Raw genomic sequence first — 27,739 nt, 5'->3', positions numbered from 1 at the left:
GTTTTAGGGCTCGGCACAGGGCAATCTCAGTACTTATAATCATATATATTTTATATCTATACTTACTAATATTATGTGCGAAAGTTACTATGTCTATCTGTTACGCTTTCAGGGCTAAACTATTAAATCGATTTTGATGAAATTTGATATAAAGCAAGCTTGAACCTAAGCCTAATAAGGGCAAAGCCGTGGGCGAAAATTAGTATAATATAAGAAAAAGCCATCGTAGATAAATCGTATTTCATCCGAATTACTTAAATATTTTGTTGCATTTATTTTCTGCCTAAATAACTGGTAGATTTAGTTGAGCTAACTTGAAATAGTTTTTTTTATTATTAACTTGTTCAGATTTTTTTTTTCATCTTTTAGTAGCATTTTTTACAATCTTAGGTATACATAGAAAACAATGTATCTTTTGTCTTTCTCATTTCGCGGAGATATAATTTTTTTTTTACACTGAGAAAGCATATTCATTTTATATTGTATTTATTTTCCATTAACAAGTGAAAGTATTATTGACCACGCATTTAACAATTTGAAGTTCGAGTGTTGTTTGAAAAATTCATAAACACGCGGTAAAGATGCGCCCACCCACCGCCCGCCCGCGATAGCAGGTCGCGGGGGCGTTACCACCGCCCTACGTCCGAACCACGTAAGTTGCATTACAACTTTCAAGTAACTTTTACGAACTTAATTGTATCATTATTTCAAATATACGAGACCTACTTCCCTCACTCTTTACTTGAAATGACTTCATTCATACAATCGATAAATCAACTAAATATGCTAATGACATCAATTACGTACTTCCGGTACAAATGCCAGATTGACAGATGTACATGATAACTACTAATGATTTACGTAGTGTAAACTTTTTTGATTAAAAATGAAATTTTATTACAAATATGACCTAACTATTATGTCAAAAAGGTAGATTATTTAAAAATAATCGTTTTTTATGTATGATTTTTATGCTTAGGGTAAATAATATTCAAAATTAATGGTATTTATTTTACCTATTTACTATAATTCTATTATACCTGTCATGTTATTCCCGTCTTAGAATTCATTTATTTGTATGTTTATTTGTCTTTGGATTATCGTTTAGAAATTTAACTTCCTTTTTGTCTAGCGATGACGTAAAATACTTTTTGCTTCATTAAAATTTTTAGTACTATTTAGCAAAAAGAAAAAAAAACAATAACATCTTTTCTTTTAGCTTAAAAGTATTTACTAACTTTAATTCATTTAGTTTAGTTTGGTGAATTACATTGAAATATATATTAGATTAGTGACTTGTTTTAAACAGATAACCTTTTAACTTTTTTGTTGATATATTTATGTTTTTATTTTACTTTTGTGATCTTGTGTGACTTGTGTGTTTTTGTGATGTTTTTTAAAAAAAAAACAGGTGTAATTTATATTCAATGGATTTCAAATGTCATTGTTACGCTAGATAATAGCTGTTCAATTTTGATTTTTCTTCTAATTAATATTTGCTATTGTTAGAAATTATATGATCTTGCTCTGTGAATGTGTTTCATTCTAAAGACCAATATAGAGGTTACTTACTGGTCTTCGATATATCCGGAAATATGTAGCGATTGTGTATTATACTTAGCATTTACTATATATATCAGGTGAAGATAATAAATTAGTAAATTAAAAAACAATTGGGATACAAACCAATTTATTGCACAACAAAATTACATGTGTGAATATATAGATCAAAAGTAATTTTAAACTAAATAAATACGCTATGCGTTTAACATTCTATAAATTAAACACTATAATATAAAATAAATTAAATATTTGAACAATATCTTAACAAAACAAATTTTCGGTAGACAAATCACAATTTTATGACTTATGTAAAAATAGTTAATATTAATAATGAAATTATTCTCAATGGTGGTATTTCAGTGGAGCAGTATTATTGCATCAACTTTATAGCAGGCACTACACTATCATCTAGTCGATGTTTCCGAGAATGTAAGTATGTAAAATGAATGGCATTTTACTATTTACTCATTAGTGCAAATTTCCAATTCATAGATCAATTAAATATTGTCTTTATTTACATTTTAATCTCAATATTAAAAATCCAACGTGAAGATGAAATTTCATAATTTACTTATAATTGAAAATAAATAATGGACGTATGCTACTAGATACAGTAGTTAATTTAAAAAAAGGACACTTCGAGATAAAGTTGACAAGTAATACTTAAGTGATATAACTTGTTACACTTAAAAACTACATTGTTGCGACGTTTATTGTATTCGATAGATCTGAAACAAAAACAAATTATTTAAAGGGGTCATGAAAATTACAATTACAATATGAATAGGCTTTAGCATCCGGTTGCAGAAAGTAGGCGGGAAAAAGTGTATGTTGCATAATCATATACTTCTCCGAGGTTGGCAGCACTGAGCCAACCCCATTAATGTGCGTTAAGTACTCCATTAGATTTGCTAAGTGTAGCGTTGACTTAAAAAAACCGTAACCCGGTCACCATCCATTTCGTTTGGCATTTTGTTTGCATAAATAAGACTTGACGGTTTATCTGACAGTTAACCTGTTATTGCTATGATTTATAAAAATATCTGTATAGCTTTATACGTAATTCTTCCATTACGTTTATTATTATTTTAGAACGTATTCTGTTGTTCTTATATTATTAAAAATGAAATTGTAATGTTATGTGATTTTTTTATATAATGTGTAATATTGTATAGCATAATACGCAGACATACATGTAAGTCATACCAATAGCCATACCAGCATAGTGGTGTCTACAAGCCACCGCCGCTCCTTTCGACGGTGATCTTCCTCTTGAGAGCCTCTCGTTCATGATGTTCCTCCTCCAGCTCAGCCATGCGAGCGAACCGAGAATACGTCACGTGACCGGACTTGATAGCCGACATCATCTGTGCGTTACATTAGTATTTAAATCTGTTCGTATTTCTTACTTTCTACGTTAGTAAATTAATAAATTTATCAAGCAGATAAGATAATTTAATTTTTCAATGAGACACAAAAACATACCATAGCTGTGTTACAATGTAAGAAATACTATATAATATTATTAAAAATGTTACTGAGTAAAATAATTACAATGATTGCAATCACAGATTAAAAAACAAAAAAATATGGCTTAAATAATATAAAAGCACGTACTATTCGTGATATATAATAATTGTGATGAAATAATTATTGTGTTAGTTTATTAGATGGAATATGAGTGAACACTATGTAAAAATGCCAAGAATTAATAATGTGTTGAAAAGCTAGCTGTTAACATTTCACAAAAGGCATATAATGGTATAGCAATTCTATGATTATCAGGTCCACCCTAGAAAAGTACCAATTGCAATCTTAAGACCATAAAATAACAATATGTGTGTAAAATGGCACATACAATTCTTTAGTCAAAATGCTCGAGTGCTTTGTACTTAGTATTTATTTGAGTCAGTAATCAATGAAATTCTTCTATAAAGCGACTAACGTGACGAGTCACGACTACTTCACTCAGCCAGTCATGGAAGATTGCCATACTCCATGAAACTGTTAATAATTGGAATTTCCATATGGGTAGGTACTTTCTTTGCGAGGCTAGCACCTCGTACGCGTTTTAGTTTAGTTAAACATTATGCCTGGGCCTACTCTGTCTGTAAGAAAATCCGCCACTGCAATCGCCTCTGTTTCTGAGCACAGGTACTTATTCGATTATATTTAATATTTAGAAGAACTTATATGAGACAAAACAAATTGTTAAAGTTATTTTATGTTTAAATCCATTCTTACATACTTTATATCTTTAAGTAGTTTAAATATAAACACTATTAAAATTCAGTCTTAATATGTCTACTAAAAATCATCGTAACTCTAATTACCGTAATACCGTAACGAAAATTTAATTATGTTAATATAATTTGGACTTTTTTTTATATAGAATAGGAAGGCGGACGAGCATATGGGCCACCTGATAGTAAGTGGTTACCAAACGCCCTTAGACATTGGCATTGTAAGAAATGTCAACCATCGCTTACATAGCCAATGCGTCACCAACCTTGAGAACTAATATTTTATGTCCCTTGTGCCTGTAATTACACCGGCTCACTCACCCTTCAAACTGGAACCACAATAACAAGTACTACTGTTTTGCGGTAGAATATCTGACGAGTGGGTGGTACCTACCCAGATGAGCTTGCACAAAGCCCTACCACCAGTTATACTTATAAATATAATTTAATTATAAATATAATTGATAATAATAAATAGATCATGCAGTAAAATTAAAGTTAAGATGTATATGGTCATGCAATAAACGCGGGTTTAATATGAACCTGAAGATATTCGTCGAGTTCGACTTGTCCGTTCATGTTAGTGTCGATTTCCTTTAATATTTCGTGCAATTGTTCCCCGGTTACTTCTTCGCCGTAGTTCTGTGGAATAAGCTTAGACGTTCAACATCGAGACATCCACACATGCAAGATAGATTATAGAACATTACACCACTAATTTATATTATAAATCATCATTGAAAATAACCGAAACGAGAAAACTAGTATTGGCAGCAATATTAAAAAGAACCAGCAAATAAGACCTGTACAAAAATCTTGTATTTGAAAACGTTTAGATTTGTGTACAAGCCTTATACATCCCAGTATTAATTAAACGTGGTGAATGAGTATGATTCCCAACAATTCACATTGACAGACACTAGACAGTTGTGCGACAAAAATCTTCCCCAGTGTGAACTTTTCCTAAATTTCTACCTGAAGGTAGTCCTGTATTTCCAGTTGCCCATTATAAGTGACGTCTATTTCTGATAGAATCGCACTTATTTCGGCGTCCGATGGCTTCACACCCATAGTCTATAACATTATTGTATTGGAAAATAGTATTAAAAAAAAAAAACTATTTAAATATTCCTCAATAGTACAACGAACACTATACTTTGTGTATGAAGGATGGTACGATCTTTATTGACTTACTCTTTATAAATTGGATATATTATACATTACCAAAAATCTTATAAGATAAATATAGTTATACTCCGTATATTTATTTATTCACTTTTTGACAGATGAAACTAGTGAGTGCGGCAACGTGACATTTTGATTATCGATTTTTGCTGCTGAATATTTTTTTTTTATATCTAATTGATATTTGAGTCGATACAAGGTTTTTTTCCATACTTATGTACCTATATATAAAACGTCGTTTTTTCAATTTATTCATTTGCAACAAATACATTCAATCAAATTATGTGTCATATAATGTAACTATATTTGATGCATGACAATTATCCCTTCTAAAAAATAATTAAAACTGGGCGGGACATATTTTTATTACGCACTTTAAAGTTACCTTTTACGTACCTTGGAATAGTTACGTTCTAATGAAGATGTTAAAAGTGAATAAAAAATTGAACAGAATATACTATACTAAACTTAAAATATTCAATCGTCAACATTTGTTGAGTCAAGTTTCACTTTCGTCACGCTTTATTATTTTCTTTGTAAAAAAACATTACCTTGAGACTTCTCCTGATGTCGTTTATGGATACGAATCCTTTCCTATCCTTGTCTATGATTTGGAAGCGTTTGATGTACGTCTGTATTTCGTCCTTGTTAAGGTTGATCGGAATCTTGTCTCTGCTCGCTCGGTTCACCATCTGTCCCATTTCGTTGGCGAGGAAATCAGCAGCGATTTTCGTTTGTTTCTGAAATGTATGATTGTTATATTTTATTTACATTTACGTAACATGTTTTATAAATAATATGGGAATGAGTTTATGTGATATATTTAGAGTGACAGTACGGACGTATTAAAGTTGATTATACATATCATTTGAGAAAAAATGTTTCTTGTCGATAAATATATAGATAAATAAATAATTCTTAGTTTAGTATATATTAAGAAACGGATTAACAGATGAAAGATTAATTCAATTACATATAATAAAATATTTACGAGCCGGTATTTTGACGAGCCGGTTGGCGTGGTTGGTAGATACTTGCCTTTCACGCCGAAGGTTGTGGGTTCGATTCCCACCCGGGAGAGACATTTGTGTGCATGAACATGTCTGTTTGTCCTGAGTCTGGGTGTAATTATCTATATAAGTATGTATTTACAAAAAGAAAAGTAATATATGTAGTATATCAGTTGTCTGGTTTCCATAACACAAGCTTTGTACAAGCTTAATTTGGTATCAGATGGCCGTGTGTGAAAAATGTCCCAGGATATTATTATTATATATAAATATTCAAAGGTATATAATAAAGTTTGACGTGAAAGAAATTGTTTGGGGATCGGTAATGTTAAGATTTGTTATCTGCGTTTCTTTTAATATTGTCAATGCGCTCCTAATATAATACTATCTAACCGTAAGTTGAGGTAGTTTTAGTAGACAACATAAAATTGTATTTCTAAGATAATTTTTAGATATTAGAAAGTAAAATATCGCTACTATATTACCATCCGATATATTTTTGAGGCGTACGTGACGCAACGCGAGCACTGGTGGAGCAACTCTTTAGGTGAGGAGAGTATGAGCGATGGTTACCTGTTTCTCGACGTCGGACCACTTGAGCTCCTCGGCCATGATCTCGATGACGACGGGCAGCGCCTCGGCCGCGGCCTGCACGTTGAGGAAGGCGAGGCGCAGCCGGCGCGCCACCATGTCCACGGCCGTGCACGCGTACTCGCGCACGCCGTATCTGACCATATAGTCATCCCGTTATAGTTTTAATTCACTTGCTGCCTTCTTAGTTAGTAATTCAATTTTTTTTTTTTTATAGAATAGGAAGGCGGACGAGCATATGGGCCACCTGATGGTAAGGGGTCACCAAACGCCCATAGACATTGGCATTGTAAGAAATGTCAACCATCGCTTACATAGCCAATGCGCCACCAACCTTGGGAACTAAGATTTTATGTCCCTTGTGCCTGTAATTACACTGGCTCACTCACCCTTCAAACCGGAACACAACAATACCAAGTACTGCTGTTTTGCGGTAGAATATCTGATGAGTGTGTGGTACCTAGCCAGACGAGCTTGCACAAAAACTAATTGTGTAATCCTATTTTGGTTTTAGTTATATAATACTTAATATAATAATGTACGTAATAATAACGTACGTTTGTTATTGACTATTGGATTACCAAATAAATAAATAAAATAGCATTGCTTTATCGAGTCTCCGCTAGTTTAACGCTTGCTTAAACATGCCAGTGCATCTTTTAACAACAGTATTTATATTTAAATTTTACAATAAGACGTATATTTATATAATTAAATCAAACGCATGTTACCGAATCTCCGCGTCGATGTAGGGAAATTCAGGATGCACCTTCTTGCCGATAATGGGCCACCTCTTGCCAGTCATGCTGGCCATTTTTGCCACTGCAAATGCACGATCTCCATACGACTTAGCCAAATGTTGTGCGACCTGGGGCCATATTAAAATGTCTTGTGATTCTTCTATAAGATCCTTCGTTAATTCGTAATTAATTAAATAAAAAATATGACATACTTCCATCTCAAGACCGAAGTCCTGCACTAATCTGATGTACATAGTAGGAGTCCACCCATGAGCGCCCTCTATCAGGAAACCATCAGTTTGACATTCTTTGTAGAGTGGCTTGAGGTTTGCACCTGAAATAATAATAATTATAATATATTATTCAAATGATAAGTACAAAATAATTTAATCTGTTTATAGAATAATAAAAATAGAGAATAAGTGCGTCAATTAAATCTCAATAACTCGACTAGTACAGACATTTGGTGTTAAAATTGACGTCACGTTCGCTATTTTATATACCTATTGGCATTGGAAAAAATGCCGGTAATAAAGGGTTTTAACGTTATCTCATTGACTCACATTACGGTAATAATAATTATGTAATAAATTGCAACAGATAAAAAATATATTACAGTTATAAAAAAGCGGGGAATTTTTATTGGTAATTTTATACATGATATACAAAATTAATTGTTACTTATTAATGAATATAAAAAGCAACTAGTTTTCTAACCGGTTCTTGTCGGTATAATCTACATTGTCAAATGAAAGCTACCATAAGTTTACGTTTATTTAATCGTGTAAAATGATAAAATGAAATGGCTTGTAAGACCATGACTGACTTTCAATAGCGGCGTCGATGGTCTCGGCGGCCATGGCGCGGTAGGTGGTCCACTTCCCGCCGGCGATGGTGACGAGGCCGGTGGGAGACACGTGCACGATGTGGTTCCTGGCCAGCGACTGCGTGTCGGGCTTGTTGGGGTCCGACACGAGCGGCCGGATGCCCGACCACGCCGACAGCACGTCGCCGCGCCGCACTGTGGGCACAGTCGGTTACACGGGACTATAGTCGAGACTTGCTCACTTTAAAAATCCATAAAGCTTCTTCTATCGAAATCAAAATTACAGCAATTTTTTATTATGAAATCCATAAAACTTATATTATTATGCTTGACTTTTAAGCGCTTACGGTCTATTTTTTTTTTTATATATACATAGCCAATGCGCCACCATCCTTGGGAACTAAGATGTTATGTCCCTTGTGCCTGTAATTACACTGGCTCACTCACACTTCAAACCAGAACACAACAATCTCAAGTACTGCTGTTTTGCGGTAGAATATCTGATGAGCGGGTGGTACCTACCCAGACGAGCTTGCACAAAGCTCCACCAGTAAGTAAATCGTCTATACTAAAATTATTCTTCTATATTTCAAATAGAATAAATGTTTCATTATTATTACTAATTCAAGCGAGGTCTACGTAACAAGCAATCAAATAACATATATATATATATATATTTATTTATTTATTGAAGAAGTCATTCGAGACGGATGTTTAATTTTGGAATACAAATGTAATTCCCATTTATAGTATTACACTTAAATTATTACACTATTATTTAAGTAACCATGAATTTATTAGATTATGTAACTTACCCTCAACATCCGGATTGAGATAGTTTTTGACTTCAGTAAGAATAAAGAGAATTTCGTCCTCTGTGGGCTTGGGGTTGTGGGTGACCTTGCACGGCAAATCCGTTGTGCCAGCTATGGTGCCCTTCAACCATGGCAGGAAGAAGATTACACGGCCGTCAGACGTAGCGGGATCGAGCAAACCCATGTGTTCTGGACTGTGACGTAAAAGATACACTTGATACTAACTTGATTGTCGTAAAAGAGTAACAACTGAGTTTCTTTGTAGTTGGAACCGGTCGGTTGGATCTTTTAAAATGGTGATGCAAATGTGCTCGCAAGAGCCTACTTAAATAAAGTATATTTTGTTTTGATACATTGAACTTAAGAAAGATTATAAATTAAAAATCAATACATTAGCAGGAAAAAAGACACAGAAAATAAAAAATACATATAACTTTATCTAAAACAAAGGACGAACGTCGGGTTATATTATTAGCAACATACATAAGCGAAACGTTGAAAGCCGATATGACCCAGTGGTAAGAACGCGTGAATCTTATCGGATGATTGTGGGTTCAAACCCCGGCAAGCACCACTGAATTTTCATGTGTTGTAATTATAATTCATCTCGTGCTTTACGGTGAAGGAAAACATCGTGAGGAAACATACATGTGTCTAATTTCACTGAAATTCTGCCACATGTGTATTCCACCAACCCGCATTGGAGCAGCGTGGTGGAATAAGCTTCAAACCTTCTCCTCAAAAAGAGGAGAGGAGGCCTTTAGCCCAACAGTGGGACATTAACAGGTTGTTACATTACATAAGAATCATGTTAAGCCACAATAAAATAACACTTTAATAGATGTATTCAACTAACCTGTAATATCCGGGAAGGACAATGTGTACACCAGAAGATGGACAGCAGATAGACTTGACGTTTTGATCATCCATCTGCCTGATGGAATCAGTGAAGGGACCAGTTGCGTTGATGATGCACTTCGCTTTTATATCCCATTCTTTCCCCGTAAGTTCATCCTGAAATTATTGCCCAGATAATAGATCGCTTTTAAAGAGTATGAGAAAAAACATACAAAGTCAAAAAATATAGACTTTCTTGATCAATTTCTAAAAATGGCTGGAGAAAGAAAATTCTTAAAGGTCATTTTCGCAAGAAAAAACTTGCCCATCATAGATGATAATTATGCGTGCTGCCTAGTTTAATAAGATGCTGCATATTGTCTACGTACATTATCGGTCACATTTTTAATGTCATGACGTCATAATAGACTAATATTATGATAGAGGAAGTAAGTATGCAGTGTTGGTGACTGACCCGGAGCCTGGCCCCGCTGAGCTTGCCGTTGGTCTTGTGCAGCTTGGTGACGCTGACGTGGTTGGCGATGGTGGCGCCGTGCCGCGCCGCCGTCAGCGCGATGGCGAGGTTCATGCGCGCGTCGTCCTGCTGGCCTGCACACGGACAATCACGTCACCGCGTTATAATATCCATGTGATTAAATATTGGTAGTCGTAGTTGTAATAGTAGTGGTAATAGAAAGCTTAATAAGACGAATTCATTTGTATTATCCATGCTCTTAATTATTTTTTAATAAGTTCTTGCAGTAATTCAATATTTTATTTATTTGAAATTAATATAAGAAAAAAAAAACAAACCATCGTAATACACGATACCGCCGCACAGATTGTCAGATTTCAACATAGGGAACAGTTCGAGAGTATTCTTCTTAGATAAATAGTATGAGCTCTTTAAATTTCTGTCACCGGCTACCAAATCGTACATTTTGATACCGAACCAATAGTAGGGTACCTGCCACCATCTGGAATTTTAAATACACAGGTTAATTAAAAATACTATGCTCTCTATAATATTCGTTTATTAACAACAATAATAATGCCGGCAGTTACTTGTGTAAATAAGAATTAAAAATCTACGAAATATCCGGTCTATTTTCTTCATAATTTAATACAATGAATTTATATATTATAATACTTACTTATAAACTGGCAGCAAGATCGGCAATGGTCTTGTCAAGTGTGGAGCCACCTCCAGCATGTTAGCGCGTTCGTGTAACGCCTCCTTTACCATCTTGTACTGGTCGTAGTCGAGGTGTAAGATAGCCTTTTGCAAGTATCGCACGCCGCCGTGTATGAGCTTTGTACTTCTGCTGGAAGTGCCGCTGGCGAAATCGTCAGTTTCGACAAGTGCTGTACGTAGCCCTGAAAAAAACATTTACAATATTTATGATTTTGTCAACATTTATTATGTCAAATAAATAATAGTAAATATTAGGTCCTTATATATGAAATTAGCGTTTTGTCGTACTGACCACTTTGATCTGAAATATCTCCTCTTTGGTTAAGAATTCCAAATTCAAATTTATAAATTCATTTAGCTGGTACATTTGAGTTTTGAAAAAAGTCATTCATTTGTTTTTTCCTCATTATTTTTTTCTTTGGCGTCGCATATTACCGCACATTGGAAAACATGAAATATCGGTATATTTACGAGTACGAGTTCTACCGTGGCACCAGTGCTGCAGAATCAGCTCGAAGGATTAATGATGTGTACGGCGCTGATACCGCAAAATAAAGCGTGGTACGTTCTTGGTTTCGACGTTTTCGTTCTGGAAATTTCGACCTTTAGAACCAACCCCGTGGACGGCCGAAGACCAAAGTGGAAAATGAAGAATTAAAAGCTATTGTGGAAGTGAATCCATCACAAAGCACTTCAGAGACATCTGCAGGCTTCGGGGTAAGTGATAAAACTGTATTAATCCACTTGAAGCAAATTGGGAACATAAAAAAACTTGAAAGATGTGTACCTCATGAATTGAGTGAATCGAACTTGCAAACACGCGTCGTCTGCTGTGTTACTTTGCTCAACCGATACAATAATGAAGGGATTTTAAATCGAATCATTACTTGAGATGAAAAGTGGATACTGTACGATAATTGAAACCGCTCGTCACAATGGCTGAACCCTGGAGACCCAGCCAAATCCTGTCCTAAACGAAAATTGACTCAGAAAAAGTTACTTGTGAGTGTTTGGTGGACTAGCGCCGTCGTCGTTCACTACAGCTTTCTTTTTTTTTATATTCGCCGGGAGGGCAAATGACTACTCCACCTGATGGTAAGTGGTAGTAGAGTCGAAACGCGACGACGGCCAGTACAGACGGGAAAAACGTTCTGCACTAGCCGCCTTCGCCTTGCCGGCCCGCAAGATGTCTCTTCATTTGAAACGCCTCTTCATTCTAAAATGAAATGGCCATCCGATGCGGCAGTCCAAACCGCCTTCAAAGAGTTTATTGATTCTCGCCCCCATGGTTTTTTTAGTAAAGGGATCAATGAACTACCTATGAGATGGCAAAAGTGCCAAAATATATAAAGTGCAAAAATATATTATACAAAAAAAATTACTTTATATTCCTCACGTACAAAACGCCAATTTCATATGTAAGGACCTAATATATAGACTTTGTGAAATCATATTAAGGGGAATATGGTAAAAGCTGGCAACATTTCAACATCATCTCATCATCGTTATTACTTGTTTAACATTGTAATTACAAATAAATCGGAGATTTTAAAATAGTTTTGACATTTGGTGAATCCAAAAAATCTTTATTGAATTGAGTAGGTTATCTACGAATTATGACTTAGGGATAAGTAAATAATTCCAGGATATTTCCAATTTTAAATAAAATTTAACAGATTATATAGTGTTTACCTCTTGTGGTAGCATCCAGAGCACACCCAGCGCCAGTGGCGCCACCACCAATAATAAGGATATCATAAGTGTGGCCTGCTTGGAGATTGTTCACCTGCTCCGATCGCGACGGCAGAGGTCGCTTCTTGCGTTCTGTCTTAGCGGCAACTGTTCCTGGATTGTACCAGTGCTGCAATACATTATATAAAAATGATTTTAATATTAAATTCGTTATTCAAATTGTTAAATAATTGAACAGTAGATACAATTGTTTTAATGAGGTGTGTCAAAATATGAAGCGCAATTTATTCTTTGTTCGGTTAAAATACTAACAAAGTTTTTGGATTACTATGTTACAAATTTGAACGTCACCCAGTCAGCATGCAGGTTCCTAAATAAATAAATAATAAATAAATCTTCGTTGGCTAATCGTTCGTTACAGAAGCTTTATAATAACATGCAAATCACATACAATGTGTTTATAATTTAAACTTGATGTACGACTACATTCAAGCCATTATAACATATTTTAGTAAAGCAATAGTTTTGCAAAATAAAATTCTCTAATCTATGCATGAAGTTGTTGGAAAAAACGAGATAGAAATCAATGCATTTAATAGTGTGATATTCCTTTGTTCTTTATCGAACTAATTGCCAAATTACTCTTGGCACAGTTGAAGGTGTTTTTAAAAGAGGTCGTATTATTATTACCTATTACAAAGAAAATAACAAGGTTATATTTCTTCTTTTTAATGTTTTAAATGTTAATAAATTAAATCAACGTCTAATAACATTGTTACTGTCACTAGCAGAAGTGTGGGAGGTCAGATCATCTTCGCCCCCTAAAGAAAGGTCCGCCGAGCCAAAAAGTGACCGCAGGTGCGTTAAATCCCAAGGTAAATAGCTATCCGAAATTTGGAAGTCAGCAGAGCTTACACTCTTGTGTCTCGGAGAGGACGTAAATCCGCTTGGTTTGAACTCCATCCAGTCATGTCTGATTGCTGTTCCATCTAAATATAAGTATCAGAGAATAGAGACTGTGTTTGCGCACAAACTTCTACACTATATAGTCTATTGGGCAGCTGGCTGCAATAAAATAGCCACCATGACCTGAATCGGTCAGAATTTGAACAAATCGACATTTGCTGTCACAAATTGCTGACGCAATATTACGTACTTGTATGATTAATAATAAATAAAAATACGATTAATCGTGTTTAAATTAAGTCACCACAATTCGTAATACAACCGACATTTAAAAGGCGATATGCGGATTTAGATTATTTGTAGATAAATAAACGTTAGATTTAATTGCAATATGAGATCTTCATTTTAAATAGCGTATGAATTTGAACGCACATAAATTTAAGAGCGTTTATAATGATATTCCAATTACAAATATGACGTAATCACTTATCGTACAAGCTCGTCCTTGTTTATATCGTAGGGTCTTAAACGTAAGCCACTAACGGTAAAATAATAATGACAATAATATAAGGAAGAACGTACTATACACAATAATTAATGGCGGCAATGGCGGGCTTCACTGTTAACGACATAGCGACCGCGTGGGCCCTACAATACTTACGGCACTACATTTTTCAACGTTTTATAATACTGTTGAAGAAAATAGGCAGTAGGGAATTTGAAACGATAAAGTACAATTAATAAATTATATTTTCAAGATATTTCAAGATTTCAAGAGTATAATTGATAATTTAGCAAGAAATAAAGCAACATGGAAATTATAAATATGATATTTTATAAATTAACGAATTAACGTTTTTCTGATAACGAGCCAAAGTTTTTTTACCGATTTGCATCTCGACTTAAGTAAGTTCTTTAACTGCCACTGGCATAATGAACTATTTTACTTTTAACAACTATTGCAAGTTGAAAATTTGTATTTTAACAAAACAGACGAGTAAGTAAGCATTTTTAAGAGAAATTAGGTTAACCCTTCAGACGGCTTAATACTCATAATGCAGGGCGATTTTCGTGACATGTAATGTAACCAACAACATTTAAAATAAGTATTTTTCGTAAAAACAAATATGTTGTTTTGAAAAAAACTGCGTAATAGTTATAATCACATATAACTATTATATAAATATTACAGGATGCTCTGAGTTCAGCAATGAAACGTAATATGATACGTACCGGTTTGTCGTCAGCGGAGAGCGCCCAGCCTGTTATCACCGCGCCGGCCACTCCTGCAGTACCAATTAACAATTTTCTTCGAGACATTGTCTGAAAATTGCAATAATAAATAAATACAAAAATCAAAATAGTTGTTTCTGTTTTAGTATAAACATAATGTAAGTTACGTTTTATGTCAGTTATTAAACCTAATTTTTATAATGTTGAGCTATTGATGTGTACCTACGTTTTTGAGAAAAATAAAACAGCCCTGTATTGGGAGTTACTAATACATATTTCTAAGCGTTTTACATTTCCTAAGCCTTTCATTAAAATTTAGTATTTAGTAAATTTTGTTCTAGGAGTATGTATTATTATCACTATCTAAGGTACCTAAGTCTAAAGTCTTATTTGTAACACACACGTAGCCCAAATAATCAAGGGGTCAGGATCGAACATACCGATTCGATCGACTTTTTACATCACTCGGGCGGCCCGTCATCTGTTGCGTTATGATCCTTTCTTTGTATTGATGATATAATTTCGGTCAATTTTTAGAGTAACCCTTCTATATATGTTTTTTTTTTTCAGCCTTTTTCCGTCCACTGCTGGACGAAAGCCTCCCCCATAGAACGCCAACCATCCCGATCTTGGGCAGTCCGCATCCATCCCGAACCTGCCACCTTTTTTAAATCGTCGGCCCATCTTGTCACAGGGCGTCCTACACTACGTTTGCCTAAGCGTGGTCTCCACTCCAACACGTGTCGGCTCCATCGGCCATCAATGCGCCTGGAGACATGACCAGCCCACTTCCACTTCAGCGAGCTAATTCTAAGCGCGATGTCGGTGACTTTAGTTCTCTGGCGAATGTCCTCATTTCGGATTCTATCTGCCAGAGAAACCCCAAGCATCGCGCGTTCCATTGCTCGCTGAGCGACCCTAAATTGGTGGACCAGTCCTACGGTAAGTGTCCACGTTTCGGCACCGTAAGTCATTACAGGTAGGACGCACTGATTGAAGACCCTGGTCTTAAGCGACTGTGGGATCGACGATTCAAAAATATGACGTAACTTCCCGAATGCCGCCCAGCCCAAACGTATTCTTCTTTTAGCCTCCTTCTCAAAGTTGTGCCGGCCAAGTTGTATATTTCTGCACAACTTCAAGTGGAGAGCCATTTACGACCACTGGTCTCGGGGATACATGACGGTTTGCCATAATTTTGGTCTTTTCAATGTTCATCCCGAGACCTACTTGTCTTGAAGAATCGCTCAGGCTGTTTAGCATCTCTTCTAAATCCTGCAGAGTCTCCGCCATGATGACAATGTCGTCGGCAAATCGCAGATGTGTAATGTGTTGGCCATTTATATTATATCTATATATGTATAATACTCAAACGTTTACTTCTGTCAAGTGTACCGAGATTCAAGCGGGAACGTTCAATGCTTACATCATTTTTGCAATTATGTATTATCTTTTAAAGACGAAATGGAGTTTACTATATATTTATAAACTAGAAAAACAAAAATGTAATTAACTATTGATAAAAACTAACTTTTATATATTTCCAATATTTAAAATAAAAACTTAACCAAAGTGCAAACTTAACGTGTGAAAACGTGATAAATTGATTTATTTGGCGTGTTAATTAAACATGTTATAGTAGGTATGTTCTCTTTGGATTTAAAAATATAGAAAAATATGATATTCAATATTTTAATAATATAGTAATGATATTCAATATTAGCCGAAATGGCCTAGAATGCGAGAATCTTAACCGATGATCGTGGGTTCAAACCCGGGCAAACACCGCCGAATTTTGATATGCTTAATTTGTGTTTATAATACATCTCATGCTTGAAGGTGTAGAAAAAAATCGTGAGGAAACCTTTTTTTTAACCTTGGAAAAATGCGCTACGTGTCTACCCACGGGATCAGTGGGGGGTAAGTGGGGCTCGCCGGTGTCCAAGGCGCCGAGTGCACGCACTAAAAAACTAGATCACGGGATCGCTTTCGAATGCTGTCGTGTCGCTCTGACGGCATCGTGAGGAAACCTGCATATGTGTAATTTCATTGAAATTCTGTCACATGTGTATTCTACCAACCCGCATTGGAGCAGCATGGTGAAATAAGCTCCAAATCTTTTCCTCAAAAGGGAGAGAAAGCCTTAGCCCAGCAGTGGGACATTAACAGGCTGTTACTGTTACTACTGTACGTTCAATACTGAAATATGTTATATTTATGTTTACTTAGTTTCAGTTCAGTTCAGTTCATTTCATTTCACTGAAAAAAAAAATCCATTATATTTTTTTACGATTTCAATATCTTGTATTATTTCACTTTATAAAGTACCTCTAGACATAAGGACGGTTTCAATACGAACCGGTAACTCTTGACCCAGTGACGGTTAAATCTCCCGCTAAATGTTTTCCGGAGAGCTATTAGAGTACACTCGAGGCGAGTGATACTTGCCTAGTTTCAAGTCTGCCTAGTTTTGTATTTTAACAGTTAACTGGTAAACACGGCAGTTCATTGTATAGATAACCTCATCAAGATTATCTATCTAATTATTATATACATAATAATTAATTATGCATAATTAACATTGTATTATCTGTTATAGGTTTTGTTCTAATTTTAACTTTTACCGCGAGTATAACTTTTTTACTAGAATATCCCATCATATGCTTCATGCATTAAAAATATAATGATTTTGTTTAAAGTCTACAATATATTGACTTCTAGATATTTCAATGAATCGTCGTATAATCGTCGAACTATAATCTTTACATATTTTATATTAGTAGTAAAATACTCTTGGCTTATTAATTTCGGAAGTTCTTCTTAACAACGACATAGTTCAATCTATAGGAACACAAAAACAATGGTCTTATCCTTAAATGAAGACTTATTAATATTTTTCCTCATATATATGCACCTACAGCGTTAATTTATTGTTTGCCTAATTCTAAACGAAAATAATATACGTTATATTAATAAAAGCTAGGCGATTATAATATTCCCCGTGCCATGATATAATCTGGACAGCTAGATATGTCAATCCTATAATTCCTATTCAGTTTTCATAGACAATTAAAAATATTAAGTATGAAGATTGCTCGTGTAATTTAGTAATTTATTCATTAGATAAGTAAGTGTGTATATGTAAAAAGTTACATAACGGCCTGTGAATGTCCCACTGCTGGGCTAAAGCCTCCTCTCCCATTGAGGCTTGGAACTTATTCCGCTAATGCGGGATATAAATTAATTAATGCGGATCCTTAATTTTAATTGTTTTATTTATTATACTAGCTGTTTCTTAGTTATATAAGATGGATGCTGTGGTTTCCTATAATTGAGAGAGCACATAGACTTATAACTCGTGTAATGTGTGATGTGAGCTTGAGATGTATATTCCTTGTTGGAGATACTAACGTAGAGCTGAGAGTAGAGTGTTACTTTTGGTCTGATTACCGTAACGAATTGTTTTCGTCATTATCACGTCCCTATCACGATCAGCACCATCGAGTCTCATGCAGGGCTGATAACGATATGTAGAGCTAATATTATTTATATTGCATTACTAATGCTGTATTACATAATATAATCAATTGAAAATTTTCTTTCTATTTTCCATAAATATTTTTTAACATAGTCAAAATATATATATCAGCCATTCAAATATATATATGAACCATAAGTATATATAATACTAGTTTCTGCCCGCGGCTTTTTTATCGGTCTCGGGTTTAAGATGAAAAGTAACCTATGTTCTTTCTTGAGGTCCAAGTTTGCTTAATACCTATCAAAATCGGTTCATTGGTCAACAGACAGACAGAGTTACTTTCGCATTTATAATATTAGTATAGATTGATTAGCAAAATCAAAATTATGAAATTTATAAAAAAAAATTACGCAGCTAAAAAAAAGGAACAAAAATAACGCTAGCTATTAAGCCTAAGTTGTATAGCACAGGTATTACCTATTGAATACATGTGTTTACAAGCTCAACACGCGACTTTGCCCGCGTTTCATTCATTATGTGAGTCTGAGGATTACTTAAATAAAATACATATAGCACATGATACTTTAGATTAGGGATGCATCGCCAACGCGCTTCCAACCTTGCTAACTGAGATGTTATGTTCTTTGTGACTGTCGTTACACTGGCTTACTCACCCTTTAGTTTAGCGGTAGAATACATGATGAGTGGATGGTAACTACCCACACGGGCTTGCACAAGGCCCATCACCAAAAACAGTATTGCATAATTATTTTCAAAACTTTTAAGCAATATTACGCCAGACATAAGATTAACACTAGCAAAAATGACATGTAGTTTAGTTAGCTGCAGACGAGTCTACGAGCGATAATTACGAAATTCGGTGACTGATTAGTTTGCACAAACTTATCAGCAGATAGCAAGTACGACGCACGTCTCTTAATGAAATAGACGATCACTTCCTACATGACAACTCAGCGATAAGCTAAGGACAAACTCTATCACTTTTATCATTTCACATGCTGTATATTAATTACTGATATAATATTTTGTATTTTCCGATAAGTTATTAAATGAAAGAAATGAAAAAAAAAATTATATTATTGGTGGAAACCATTACTAATGTTATAAATGCGCAAGTGAATTTGTTTGTTTCTTTGTTATGCTTTCAAATCAGAACCACTCAACCGACGTCTGGGGTACAGAAAAGGACTAAGGGTACCTTACCAGTAACAGTTTGTTAATGTCCCACTGCTGGGCTAAGGCCTCCTCTCCCTTTTTGGGGAGAAGGTTTGGAGCTTATTCCACCACGCTGCTCCAATGCGGGTTGGTGGAATACACATGTGGCAGAATTTCGATGAAATTAGACACATGCAAGTTTCTTCACGATGTTTTCCTTCACCGAAAAGCACGAGATGAATTATAAACAGAAATGTTATATAGGGTACCTTACACCACCTCCCATCCCTTACACGCGGATGAAGCCGCGGGCAGAAACTATTTTGTAATAATAATGATTTAAAATTAGAATAACTTCAGTACGATAATAGCGATAGCGATGCGGAATGTTAATAGAAATAATAAATCATTGCGTTTTCAACGTGACATTTTTATCTAATCCCAAACAAATAAAGGTATAAAGTAAAGTCACACTTCTGAGCTAACACCTCCTGACATGCTTTAAGGATAAGTTTATTCTAGAACTTATTCCACCACTCTACTTCAATGTAGGATACATGACATGTGGCAGATTTTCATCCGACACGTGCAGGTGTGTTTAATAATCAAATGTGTTTTCCTTTACCCCTGAGCACGAGTAGATTATAAACGCAAATTAAACACCAATATATATAGCCAAGGCTAGACCCTGCAATCTTCGTTTAAGATTCTCGTATTCTAACCACTAGGTTGATAGCTCGATTGAAGTTCAAGAGGGATGCACACCCTTCAAAACAAATTACGAAAAAAAGACCTCCAAATTTCAAGTCTATACATCTAAATATTATAGGCTAACCTGTGCTTACGTGTTAGCCACATACAGGTCATGGTATCTTATACTAATATTATAAATGTAAAAGTTAGTCGGTCTATCTGTCCGTTACGCTTTGACGGCAAAATCACTGAAACGATTTAGATGAAATTTGGTATTAAACAATATTGGACCCCAAGGAAGGACATAGGCTACTGTTGTATATCTGCAGGTGCAGGTTTTGCACCCGCCCTCCTTAAAACGCGGGCGAAAACTAATTGTAAATATGTATTTGTATTGTGTTAATGTATATTTTGTAAAAATGATATAAAACATAAAATTTAAATAAATGTGTCAATTGATTTTATTACTAATAAAACGCCAACACACCGGATTCCAATCCATCAAGACCCTTTTTAATAGGTACGCTTAAATTCGACCACCAACTGGCGCGCTATTAGGGGTAGATAACAGTGTGGGGGAAATAATCTCCAATACCTTCCGCGAGAGAAATAAAGCCCTTTACCTACCAGAGGGATATTCGGATAACGGCTCATTATTATACTTTACTAATCATATGAAATCTCATAATACATTCTTAAAATTGATTCTCCACTTTTTAATATTTAATCTTTATTTACTACTTATACCTAACAATATTTTTATTTGATTTAGAATAATGACATCAGTGCTTTCTTAATACCTTCATTTGATAATAAATACCGAACATTTCTCTCGGTAACCTTAAAATATTAACTAATTATTGTTAAAAGTCTCTTCTCGTATGCCATAGTTTTTTTTTTAATATTAAAGATCGTATTCAGATGCTCCATAGAGATTCAGCCTAACACGGGTACGTACCTAGAGTTCTTGACTTGAAATAAATAATAAAAATCCCATTTTATATTACGTCCAACGAACTTCGCGGGTAAAACATAGTATGTAGTATGAAAACGAAATAAAAATTATGTAACGAGAGTTTTTTAACAATCACAATACCGTTTCGTGACATATTATAAATAAACTGCTTTATAACGTCATGCTCTATTTCTTAACCATACCGATCGATGCAAATCCAAGGATAATGTAACTTTGTAGTTAGTAATTAGTATTGTTAGTGACAATGTCGTTAACACGTCGGTTATGTCAGGTATGTAAAGCAATACAAATGTGTGTTCTTTGGCAAAGCTATAGAATTGCGTTCCAATTATATTTGCGTCTTGTATCGTGCAAACAACGCAAGTGCACTCGACACCCGAAAAAATCGGTACAATGAACTCTTTGATGTCAAGGACTTTTGTTTTGTAAGAATAAAACATGATAATTATAACACCCGATACGCGTGCAATGTTTTATTATTGTCTTTTACTTAATAACCATAAAGCCAATATGTAAAACACAAAACAAAGAGGTAGACAAGCTTATGTAAATGCACGTAAGTAGGATGGAGGATAACGAGTGATACAATGAACAGTAATGCCAAACTCGAAACTCGTCGCAGAACACAGTCGAGAAATGTTAGAAAGTGATTTACGACATTGTCTATAACAAATATGAGTATACGCAAAACAGCGTGGCACCGTTAATCAGTTTTCAATATTTGAAAGTAAGTCTACGAAACAGCACATATTAATTATTCAATATCTTGAACCATTCTAAATATACTTAATTAAAACAAATTGTTTTAAGATAAGTATTTTTTTACTTATGTTATATATGTATTAATAATGTGTAATGTAATATACATAAATACAAATTATTTTAGTTTGAAGGAAAAGACAGGATCGCGAAGCAGTAAAATGGGTTCGCTTCACGTTTCGTAATTCAAGAAGCCAGGACATGTAGCGGAAGGGGTATATAACACGTTTTAATTTTGACGAAATCTTTTTGTGTGAATACAAACGTTTTATTAAACAAAATACATAGCTATTAAAGTGATAAAAAATAATAATGTAGTTAATCTATTCTGAATAACTAGGCATAGGCATGCCTTGTCGAGCCAAAACCGAAATAGACTGAGCTTACAGAAGAGTATTACAGTTGAAGTTATTACAAGCCGCCTGAGTACGCCAGGTGACAAACGAATTAAACCTACAATAAATTTTATGTAAAGATATAATAAAGAAATACGACAAGCTAATGATATCTACGTTAAAATGTTTTACATCAAACAAAGATAGATTCCATAAAATTATTTCTACTTAATACAATTATATATTCAATTTAAAAAAATATTTAATGTATATTAGCAAGTTATGAGTATGACATTTTACGTAGTATTTAAGAAATGAACATCTAATAACTTAAGCTTTTTAAGTATTCGTTACATTTGACCGACTCTACCGTAACAATGACCTTGGCATAAACTCGTAATGATGTCATATGACAATGGTGATTTTTCTATCGCTTAAAGATCCCAATAATTTAATTTAATTAAAAAACGGCATGAAATAAAATGATAACACGTAACATTTTTTTTATTTATATAAATTTAATTTAAAAATATATAGCTCTACAGAAAATACTCATTATCTTTAATTCTCACTAGTATAGTGAGAAATTAAAGAAAATGAGCTTTTTAAGATAATGCTAATTTAATTCAGAATTATAGATTTTTTTATGCAATAATGAATACCTTAATGGAACAAAAAATAATCAATATAAAAAATCTATCATCAAGATTACAACACATGTATTACAGTAATGTGATAATTTTTCGTATTAACATCTTACCTTTTAAGTTAATCACTCAGTTGGTCTAACTAAACATTTAAATATTATATAAACTAAAAACTAATTATAGTATACAAGGGCAGCGATGATACAAATTTTTAACTTTGTTGTATTTGGATTATTTGATCATTTAATTTTGTTCACACGTGGTTGTGCTATTTCACTTCACTTTTGTATTAAATAATAACAAAGATGCTACACTTTTAATAAATATTTTATGTATAAACTAACTATAGTTATCGTACGAAATCGTTTGGTAAGGCATTACAATGCCCTACCTTATCCGTCCCACTTACGGAGAACGGACTGACTAAGTATATTGTGCATTATCTATGGCAAGAATTGTTCGATTTTAAGCAGTGTGAAGTGATAGTTTTGTTACTAACTTCACAATGTAATCGCGACATCTCGCGTTATAATTATGTAACATGTGTATTAACTTGTAGCATTGGTTCTATGTTGAATGTTGCGAACATCTATTAATGTAGAGCAATTGTTCGCTAAGATGCGAACTGCGAAGTAATAATTTAAAATGACAAAACATTGAATAAAAATTTCAATACAACACATTTCATGAATGTGAACTGATATAATTATGATCCATGTATATTTTGTATCACTAGATAGTTTCTTAAATATAAATATTGAGTTGTGCAGAGTAGGTACTCGGTACTCGTTTCTTAATCGAAACTCCGCACTTTATGTCCTAATCGTATTCGACCGAATAAATCGAATAAGATATTTTTATTTTAAATGTTATAATCGAAAACTGCGGGATATTCTTTCATGCAAGATTTATAAATATAATTGTATATTTATTTATATTTATAGTATAAGCAAGTGAAAACTACTCGATTTCACCCCATTAGAAAACCCGATCCGATTTACAATCGAATCGAATGGCAGCTTTTAAATTTAAAGTAATATTGTTAATAGACGATAAAAAACTAAGCACTTTTTAATATAACGGATGTTGATTTTGTTAGTATCTGTCTTGTTTGGTATCAATCTGCACATTACCAGCTTCAATGAACAATCGCTAATTGTAGGTACATAGTGCTTGCATTTGCCCATAAAATACTTTTGTTGTCTGTATTATAGTGTTTTATGTTTACGAAATCTTTTTAGTAACATATGAGTTTAATTGTAGTGATAATTCTTTTAGGATTTTGCTTTCAGTAAACTGTTTTTAAGTTAATTTTAATTTTCATTATCTTTATATGTTAACTTTTTTTAAAAACTTTGTCCTGTTGTTTATATTCTAAATGAAATTAATATTATTATCAACACTGGGTGGATGAATTATTATATATATAATTAAATTATTATAGTATAAGTAAATCTCAATTATTCAGTAGGACTAGCTATCGATCATTTAAAGGTGTATATAATGTATGTTAATAAATAAAATAACTATTATAGTTTAATATAATTTATTGAGATTAAATTACATACATTTGTGCATGGGAGTTATAGTGATCACTTCTCCTTCTTCTCAGAGGAGAGAGAGTTGTAGAGCTTAGTAATCTCGTTGACGATAAGGGTTTGGACAACTGTGCCATTGGTGTCGAGGAAGTTTGCAAAAGATTTGTTGATTGAAGCCTCACGAGTCTTTCCATTGGAATTGCGCATCACAAGCACCAACTTGTATTTGTCATCATGTCTGGTCAAAATTAAAATACAATAAATTCTTGCATATGGAAAAAATAAATACATTTATAATTTAACATACATTAACTAGGCACAACATTTTTATTAATCAATTTTCTACAGATCCTTATTAAAATAAATAGTAATTTATCTGATATATACAATGTTTTTTCTTGTCATACATATGACTTGTAATATCTGTTTTGACAAATTCTGCAATTGCAGTACAGATAAAACGAATTAATATTACTAATCTTAATATATATACTGATCATTTAAAACCCATAAACCATATTCAGTTTAATATTTTTCTACTGGTTCTTTCTATCTATATTAAGAATTCACTTAATTCTAAAAGTAACAGTCTATAAATGTCTTACTGGGCTAAGGCCCCTTTATTCTATGTAATCCAAAATTCAAAAAAAGATCCAAAATTTTATCCTTTATTATTAGCGTTAGTAATACTACTTTTTGTTTTTTTTAAATGGTATATAAGGTACTCACTTTTTAACATAAGAGCTAGCTTCCCAAACTCTGTTGTTATTTCCCACTTTCTCTTTTGCTACTACAAAAATTCCCTTTTCTTTAAATGTAGTGTACAGAGTTAGAATACTCATGAGAATGAAATATGATGAGACACAGATAATAAGTACCAATCTGGAAATGAAATAATATATCATTCAAGATGAAAACTTTCTAAAGTATTACTCGAAATATTACATAGAGTATATTGTTATAAATAGTTTTTATACACATACTATAAATGTTATTTTATTTTAATAAATTATTTTTATGCTGACAATATTTGTATGGTACAAAGTTGTATTTTTAAGTTTGATCTTTACTTTCGAAATGTAAATAATAGTTATTTTTAAAAAAGCAGTTTGTTTTTTTTTTTAAATATCTGCTTCATACTTGACATTGGAATATGAATACTTGAATATTAAATAAAGAACTTAGCAGTGTTAAAACTATCATTGTCACTATCATATATATATATATATATATATATTGTATAATAATATTTATCTAATAAGTATTTCGGATATTCTCAAATAGTCCTATTGTGAATAAGGTACAGCTTAATACTAAGGGCAATAAAATTATTTCCTAATTAATTAACATCAACCAATTCTCTAATTACAGTCCAAAAAGGACTATCCTTGTTTCTAGTACGCACTATATGTTTACCTTAAAATAAACTTACTTTGATTGAGGGAAGGGGTATAGATAGTCCCACAGCAAAGCATAGAGAGCAACGCCTACAGCCAGTGCACATAGAAATAATCGTCCATCAATTAGTGCAAAACTCTCTTTACACTTCAATTCTCCAGTAAAAACCTTACAAAAATATTTTCTTTGATTAATTATACAGTTCATATAATTAATAATAATACATCTAAATAAGTTTTAAGAATTTAACAAAAGAAGCATTGCAATATATTCATTTAACTTTTGAACAAATCACAGGATTCTAAAAATTTAACAATATTGTAAAAATACATAATTATTTTAGACAGTTTTTTATTTAAGTATAATATGTAGTTTGGTAATATATTTTCTGAGGGTTGGCTTTAGAAATTCACATCTCGAATTTGGGGTTGATAAGGGTTTTTTATAGGGGTTGGTTGCCCCTTTTCAAAGGACACCCCACAGAGATGCTTAGTTTTTTTATATGAATTTGAAGTTACTTGCAATGGAACATTATTTGTTTATATGTGCATTTTTAAAGTCTGATGACCAGCAAAGCCAGTAGTTAGGTTCCTTTTAAATGCCACAATTGAATCGGCTCCTGTTCATTGGTTTATTTGTTAGACAAAATATTTGTATTCTAGAACTTTAAAAATGCACATGTAAAGGCAAAAGGATGTGCCGTTGCACATAATTTCAAGAACAAATAAAAAAAAAAAACTATGCGTTTCCACATCCTGACAGTCTCGTTAGTAAAAAACAACCCTTATCAAACCCAAATTCGAGAGGTGAATTTCTATTGCATTCCCTTTTTTGAGTAATACTTTACTTTTTACTTCGCATTATCAAAAACAAAATTTACTCTTTATATTTATATATAATATGAAACATGATTATTTATTATTCCTCTAACACTCATTATATTTTACCTCTCTAATAGCATCATCGATAGCATTTTTTGCAGCTGCTCCATCCCACTTGTTAATTTTCACAACCTGTAATTAGTATTTTAACTTATCAACAGTAATGAATTATAAGTTTGCTAAATATTTATGAATTCGTTTAAATCTTAATTAATAATTTAACTAACAAATTAACTTAAAAGATTATTCAAATATTATTAACTTGTTGTCGGCAATAGTGACGTGTCCATTACTCTTTAAATTAAGTATAGAACGAAAAGGCTAAATTTTTAAAATAAAACATTACCTCTGGTGTTTCATTCAACATTTTTGTGTAATAATAAGTTTCTTGTTTAAGATTTTTTATTTAAATCTTTGTTTTCTAATTTGATACCTATATCAAATATATCCAAATTCTAGTGTCGACAAATTTGATAAAAAATGACAGCCGACAAGCAAACTGAAAAAGTGACACGATTGACTTTTGTCGATTATAGTTACAGAATAATAATACTTCTGATTACAGCCTTGGTTCCCAATTTAACAATTTTCATTGTATGGATATTCATAATCACTTTACTTAAATAATTGATTAGAATATAGTATCACTTTAATCTAATTTCAATAACATTAATGCATTTGCGCAGCTTGGTGTCAAAAACGAATTAACTAATTTATTTTACCCAAGAATATCTTAAAAATATAAAATCTATATAATATCTGGTAAAAAAACAAATTTTAACTTTATTTCAATAATTTTAAAACTATTTCATATTAATATTCAATAAATTGGTAAAATAAGAGAATAAAACTTAAGTACATATGTTTGTCTATTGTTATTACTAATAACCTTTGTGTAGTAGAAGCTTTAAACGAATGATAGTCAATTTGAAACATTATTTATTTTAATAATTGATTTTCTATATAGTAAAAAAACTCGAGAACAATAAGAATATAAGAATAAATTGAAAAATCTTCTC

At 33.1% G+C, this 27,739-nt stretch overlaps 2 protein-coding genes across 4 annotated transcripts; both read right to left on the bottom strand.

The window, feature by feature from the left end:
• Positions 1-1,673: 1,673 nt before the first annotated feature.
• Positions 1,674-23,342, bottom strand: LOC126781031 (glycerol-3-phosphate dehydrogenase, mitochondrial). Of its 3 annotated transcripts, none has more exons than XM_050505794.1 (16): positions 23,017-23,342; positions 14,837-14,926; positions 12,698-12,866; positions 10,965-11,187; positions 10,624-10,787; positions 10,286-10,419; positions 9,830-9,987; positions 8,974-9,167; positions 8,159-8,353; positions 7,545-7,666; positions 7,324-7,460; positions 6,575-6,728; positions 5,543-5,731; positions 4,782-4,880; positions 2,782-2,930; positions 1,674-2,291 (listed from the first exon to the last, which is right to left on the bottom strand). In XM_050505794.1, exons 2-15 carry the CDS (start codon positions 14,921-14,923, stop codon positions 2,796-2,798), a joined length of 2,160 nt encoding a protein of 719 aa, XP_050361751.1. In that variant the 5' UTR covers positions 14,924-14,926; positions 23,017-23,342; the 3' UTR covers positions 1,674-2,291; positions 2,782-2,795. The 3 variants fall into 3 exon arrangements, with proteins under 3 accessions (XP_050361751.1, XP_050361752.1, XP_050361750.1); XM_050505795.1 differs by lacking the exon at positions 4,782-4,880 and adding an exon at positions 4,350-4,448 and having other exon boundaries at positions 2,770-2,930; positions 23,017-23,341; XM_050505793.1 differs by lacking the exon at positions 4,782-4,880 and adding an exon at positions 4,350-4,448 and having other exon boundaries at positions 23,017-23,341.
• A 1,090-nt stretch (positions 23,343-24,432) lies between these two features.
• On the bottom strand, positions 24,433-27,231 carry LOC126781040 (signal peptidase complex subunit 2). The gene is made up of 5 exons (XM_050505807.1): positions 27,067-27,231; positions 26,787-26,852; positions 25,874-26,007; positions 25,171-25,323; positions 24,433-24,679 (listed from the first exon to the last, which is right to left on the bottom strand). The coding sequence occupies exons 1-5, from the start codon at positions 27,085-27,087 to the stop codon at positions 24,496-24,498; spliced, it is 558 nt and encodes a 185-aa protein (XP_050361764.1). The 5' UTR covers positions 27,088-27,231; the 3' UTR covers positions 24,433-24,495.
• Positions 27,232-27,739: the final 508 nt, after the last annotated feature.

Source organism: Nymphalis io, chromosome 3 (genome assembly GCF_905147045.1).
Source record: "Nymphalis io chromosome 3, ilAglIoxx1.1, whole genome shotgun sequence".
In the NCBI taxonomy this organism is placed as follows: Eukaryota; Metazoa; Arthropoda; class Insecta; order Lepidoptera; family Nymphalidae; genus Nymphalis; species Nymphalis io.
This window is presented reverse-complemented; position numbering and strand designations above follow the sequence as displayed.

Bases quoted from the DNA above. Each gene is read 5' to 3' on its own strand.
- LOC126781031 (XM_050505794.1), bottom strand. From the start codon at position 14,923: ATGTCTCGAAGAAAATTGTTAATTGGTACTGCAGGAGTGGCCGGCGCG. The intron at 5,732-6,574 runs GTAACCATCGCT...CATACATTTCAG, and splicing joins GGTCCGACGTCGAGAAACAG to AAACAAACGAAAATCGCTGC. The intron at 2,931-4,781 runs GTAGAAATTTAG...TGTAACGCACAG, and splicing joins AAATACAGGACTACCTTCAG to ATGATGTCGGCTATCAAGTC.
- LOC126781040 (XM_050505807.1), bottom strand. From the start codon at position 27,087: ATGTTGAATGAAACACCAGAG. The intron at 26,008-26,786 runs GTAAAATATAAT...TATTTTTGTAAG, and splicing joins TCGATGATGCTATTAGAGAG to GTTTTTACTGGAGAATTGAA. The intron at 25,324-25,873 runs GTAAGTTTATTT...TTTCATTTCCAG, and splicing joins TACCCCTTCCCTCAATCAAA to ATTGGTACTTATTATCTGTG.